Below are 6,000 nucleotides of genomic sequence, written 5' to 3'. Positions count from 1 at the left end.
TTAAGTCGGAAAAAAGAAAAAAAAACTGCTGCCAAAATCGCACTTTCTAGCGCAAAAATGATACAGCAGTTTTCTTCCAAAAAAGGCATCCCAAACAATCTGGCATTTAATAATGGTACAAATTATGGGGAAATAAATACAGTGAAAACCTCCCTTTCGCGAAAGCGCCCAAAAGGGGGGGGAAATATAATGCTAATTAATTTTGCCAATTTTTCCTGCCATGAGGCATAAATTTGGTTCTTCCCATTTTTTAATCATTTGTATATCTAACAAATAACTATGAACGAAACATTTATGTGTTTTTTCTTTTTTCATTTTTTCCTTAAGTGCGTTTCCATGCACGTATATTGCCCCCCCCCCCTCTGCTGACAGCTTTGTGCCTGATTTTCGTTACTAAAAAAAAATTATGCAATAATTTCTTGTATGGCAAAAATATTAAAGCTATTTCGTTTTTCGTACAATTTGTTTAAAATGTTTTGCCTTCTGCGTTTTTTTTTTTTTTTTTTTTTTTTTTTTTTTTTTTCTTAACGCTCGTTCATCATTCATTTTTTATGTAATTCCAAAAAAAAAATTTTTAATCATATAACCGAATATAAAAACCCATAAGATGGATTACAAAACAAATATATGAAACGAAAACCTTCCTATTTTATTTATTCTGGCCCCCAAAATTCCAAGTATAATGTATATATATATGCTTGCAATTATATATGTTCATTATGTAAACTTGATATGTATACCATTTAAGTGTTCAATATCCTACATTTCTTGGCCGGCGTACTTTCCGCTCCATCCCGCCATATTCATTTTTTCCACAAGTACGTACATACGTTAAACGCGAAGGAAGAAAACATGAATATTAATTTTCTTTAAATCAAGTGAACTCAACTTGCGAGGCGTCGTACTGTTGAAGAGTTCTTAAGAAATATGTAAACGTGTAAAATGACAGGATTCAACATCATTTAAAAAATAATATTTCCTTCTGTTTCGAACCCTGCCTTTCTTTTTTTTTTCTTTCCCTGTGAATGACTGTAATAAATAAATATAATATAGTATGCATGCCTCCTTGCAAAGAAAATAGAGCTTAAAAATATAAAAAACGTGATTGCCATCAAAATCAGGCAAATGGCACTTGAATGCGAAATTCAATTACTAAATCTCTTAACAGCAAACACATATATGAAGAAAAGGACTTCACCTTAGAAGAAAACCTTTAATGTGATATAAGCCCAATTGAATTTGTTTATTTTATTCTTCTCTGCGTATTTTTTCTTTTTTCCCCATAACGTAATAAAGCTGCTGATCCTTTGCATTTTAAATAAATACGTTTATCTGAAGCGTAAAACTAATATATTTGATTAGCCAACGCGGAAGGTACAAAATGACGTGTAAATTTAAAGTTCAATTTGAGTAGGGTCAGCTTGTATTATTACTCTGTAAATTTAATGTTTCATCCCCAATTAATGTGTAAAGCGTAATCAACATGTCGTATATCTGAAAAGAAGCATATCAGTTAAGCATATTTCAGTATAGCAAACCAGCACACACACATATATATACATATATATTTATCTGTACACACCTCCTTGCTTGCACATTTGTATATGTAACCCTTTACTTTGCCGATTTGTACACGCAAAGAGCGTTGTTATTTCACTATTACATGTAGTGGGAACACTCGGTTGGAATGGTGCCCCTTGCCCCATCCTTGCACATCCTTCAAAGTGTAGGGTTATTTGTATATGCATCCGTACGTTTATGAAGTAGCAAAAGGATAATTATTTGAAATAGAAGCAGAAAAGAAGAGACGCAATTCATCGCGTTTGAACAAATAAAATAGAAGTGTTTTACATATACAATTCATACGTGCTCATGCGCGCGTACGTACAAGCATAATTATACGTGCAGGAATGAGCATATGTGTATGTATATACATGTGCGAGTAAGTAAAATGACACCCGAGATTACCAAACAGTTTGCAGGGACACTTCCAAAATTACGCATACCTCTATTTCTTATAAGAATTTCTTCCTTCTCCCAATAACTGCAGTGCATATTTACATGTATATTTAACCGTACACGCAGTAGTATATACACACACACACACACACTTTACATTTTAATATATACCAGAAGCGACGAGAAAATATTTCAGAAATATTTTTTGCGCGTATAGCTGAGAATAATACAACAAAATATTTCCCCCCCGTGCCACGTTCCAAATTCTCCATAGAAAATTAGCCTGCGTCGATTTGTTAACAAAATAATTAAAAAAAAAAAAAAAAAAAAAAAAAAAAAGGGAAACGGAAATTTTTGACAAAGGGACAAAAGGAAGGTTCATTTCGTTACGTTCATTTTCAAATGACGTATCCCTTTTTTTTAACCTTTTTTTTTTTTTTTTGTTTTCTCTAAAATTTCGACTAAATGACTGATGTACAAATACAAAATCAAACTAGTTTGAATACTAGTAAAAAAGAGTTTGAGAGTAGATATGATGATAGGGGGCTTAGAATTTTATGTGTAAAAAACATATCTAAGGAGACAAAAGAAAGTGAACTGTTGGACTTATTCAAAAAATTTGGTTCTATCGAAAGTATAAGTCTTAAAGTGAATACAAGTATCGGACCGTATGCCATATATGCCCATGTTCTGTTTAGCGCTCCCGAGGAGGCTAAAAGATGTCTAAAACAGATGAACGGGAAGTTTCTAAGTAATCCTTCATGTGAATAAGTTTCGGCTGTAACTGGTTCGGAACTTGCTCTTCTTTGGCCTTTTGTCTTTCGTTCCATTTCTCCATTTTTCATGTATTCATTTCTTTTTTTTTTTTTTTTTTTTACGTTTTCGCTTGGTCGTTTCATTCGCCATAGCACTAATATCGTCCATCCGTTGGATAGCGGCCAATAGCGTATCTTCATCCGTACCGTCACACTTGTCCAGTTATTCAAAACATAACCCTCTGCATTATAATCTGTCCCGCAGCATTGTTTCACGTTTTGTCACATCTACAATCCGGCCTGCACAAAAAGCATTTCTTATTAAATAGACGGATAGGCACACATTAATTACTCCATTTTTTTCTTTCTTTCCTAATTATGTATTTCTGTAGATGGAAGAGCTTTGCGAATTTATTTCGAAAGGTATAACAACAACAATAACAACAACAATAACAATAACAATAACAACAAAGTAAATGACGTTAACGATGAGGACGAAAGTGGCATTTCTAATAACTACCCATACCTGGACGGGAACAATAATAATGGCAACAATAATGGCAGCCACAATGGCGGAGTGAACCACAATGCAAACATGTCTAGCCCCACGAATGGCAACAACAAGTTCAACCGAAAAATTAATCGGAACAACCAGTTCTACAACAACAGATACACAAACAATAACAAGCGCATGGCGAGAAATGTAATTTTATGTGAAATTTTAAACAGCAGTGTTATAATTATATTTTCCATTTTTATTTTTATCCCCCCCTACATTTAGTGCATGTCCTCAGGTCTATACCTTTTGTGTGTCTCTCCACATATCTGCACACAGCTGCGACAATTTTTTAACAATTTTCTTTCTATTTGTTTTTCTTCTTATTCACCTCAGGATGGAATCCTAAATAATGATGGCGCTATACCGTACGACCCAGAGGCGAACGGTTTCAGAGAATACGAGGTAGGATTCTTATACAGCATTAGGAATCTTGCCATTGCATACATGCTTTTATGTTACCTATTCGCATGCCTTCCCACCTCTGTTCATTTTTTCCTCCTTTCTTCTTACCCACAGCATGCAAACAAGCGATTACGCACTGGTGGAAACAACTCCATGGAGAATTCCAATTTTGGTAGCGGGAGCAGTTTCCTCGGTATGCCCAATGTAAATGCAAACGACATGGAAATAAATAATTTGTTAAAAACGTACGAAGAGAATAGAATGCCAAATAAACCAATTGGGGACGCACGAAATAGGCAAATGGAAGAAATATCACAGTCCGTTTTTAAGGATAGCATGAATAAACCCCCCAGGATAAAACTATACTTGTGTGACCATTTGAGAAAGTGCGCTCAACATGTCTTTAACAGGCCCGCCGTTGACATCAGTGCGCCAAGTAATGCAATAAACAACATACATAGTACTAGTGCGGTTAGTAACGAATTCAAGGGGAATATCCACATGCACGCAAGTGTCATCAACCCTAATGCACCAATGTACCAATCCGAACAAAATAATAACCTTTTAACGGGGGGGGTGAATTCCTCAACGTTGAAAGAACCCACCAAGAACCACATACTGAACAATGGGATATTGAATAGGGAAGGGCAGTTCCACGGAAATGAAAAACTGCTACCCCCTTTGCATAGCGGCGGATCTTCCATCCCCAACATGGGATCGAACAATCCCACTGGTAATGTGAAGTACGCCCTGTGGAAAGGAACCCTCGAAATGAAGAATAAAGAAAATCTGAGCGTTATTGGATATGCCGTAAATGGGGATGTAAAGAATTTTTTGAACAATAACATTTCTAACATAGTTATAAGTCACAGAAAAAAAATGAAAACGCTACCCAAAATAGAAGCCACGTATTATTTCCAAATAGAGAATAAAGAAGACGAAAATATTTTGGATGCCTACAGAAACTATTTTAATAGTAAGGATAGAGTTGGGTTATCCTCCACAAGTGACGACTGGCATATGTATCTTATATTCCCAGGATGTCCAATTTTCACAGAGTTCTGCAACTCCGTTGGAGGTATTAACAACTCAAACAATTTTAATAATATTTTCCTGGGGGTTGTGTGTTATAATCCACAAATTCTCGATAAAAAAACTGGTGTAGCAATGAGGGGGACGCAACCTGAACATGGTGGTGTAGCTAGTCAAGATAGCATACCTGGAAATTTTAATCAACAAAATCCCATGACAAATGTCAACCAAACGAATGTGAACAAGAACTTTCAAAACTTGAACATTCATCATCAGAATCAGAACAGGTTTACCAACTCAGTTGCAGCGGTTGGTGGCGCAGGGAGAGTGATGAACAGTAACATTAACGGAAGCAACCACAGCAGCCATTATGGCAATTTCTCTAAACAGGGGGGAGGTGGCCCAAATAACGCAGTTAATAATAATTTCCCGCCTCACAGTAACAATAACACATTAAATAACGCGCAAGGTGTGAGGGAGAATAACCCCCCCACAGCTAACAACCCTCCCCACGGCAACAATAACAACCATAGTGGCTTCTCCAATGCGAACAAGTCCGATGCAATCCCAGCAGTGTCGGCGCAAGTCGTGGGAGCCAAGAGTAATTTGACCGCCCAACTGAACCAGGAGAATGACTCCTCCAATGAGATGAGCGAAGCAAGTGGAAAGGAAGAAAACAAAAATGAAGTCCCGAATTGGCTCAATCAGTTTAGTTCACTAGCAGCATATCTTGTCAAAAAATAGAATTTAAATAATGAATGCTCCATCTTGCTTTACCATTTTACCTACCTATTTCCCCCTGTTATTTTATTTATTATTTTATTTTTTTGGTCATTTTTTTTTTTTTTTGTTTGTCACACCCCTGGTGGATTATACATCTGCTTGTCATTAATGTGTGGAAAGAAAAAAAACGATTCAGCTTCGGGTTATTCTTACATGTGGCATACCAGATAAGGGAAGGAAAGGCCACGGGGGGGGTGCACAATAATTCCTAGAGTAGACATTTAAAAGAACAACGTGAAATTGAAGATACCCCCCCCTCAAATACTTGAGTGTGCCCCTACCCTTAGATCCGCAAGAATTACGTGAAAAAGGAACCACTACATTTCCGAGGAAATCAAATTAGCCAATGAAGAAGCGGAAGAACAGGAAGATAATGCCCAGGAGTGCATAAACGCGTGCCCTATAGAAGACGTAGGGGTGTGTTTATTTTAACAGACAAAATAACCATTTGCCTGTGGGAGAGGTTTAAATTAATAACAACCCCATGGAGAATTGCATTGGTACGTACAC

At 36.5% G+C, this 6,000-nt stretch overlaps 1 protein-coding gene across 1 annotated transcript; it reads left to right on the top strand.

Moving 5' to 3' along the window:
- Nucleotides 1–2,424: 2,424 nt before the first annotated feature.
- PKNH_1236600 (RNA-binding protein, putative) lies at nucleotides 2,425–5,451 on the top strand (the record flags this gene model as incomplete). The annotated part of the gene is made up of 4 exons (XM_039114173.1): nucleotides 2,425–2,710; nucleotides 3,107–3,417; nucleotides 3,607–3,675; nucleotides 3,790–5,451. 4 exons carry the CDS (start codon nucleotides 2,425–2,427, stop codon nucleotides 5,449–5,451), a joined length of 2,328 nt encoding a protein of 775 aa, XP_038969822.1.
- Between the last annotated feature and the right edge of the window lie 549 nt (nucleotides 5,452–6,000).

Source organism: Plasmodium knowlesi (assembly GCF_000006355.2).
Source record: "Plasmodium knowlesi strain H genome assembly, chromosome: 12".
Classification (NCBI taxonomy): Eukaryota; Apicomplexa; class Aconoidasida; order Haemosporida; family Plasmodiidae; genus Plasmodium; species Plasmodium knowlesi.
The sequence above is the reverse complement of the archived record's forward strand: the minus strand, read 5'-3'. Positions and strand labels throughout refer to the sequence as shown.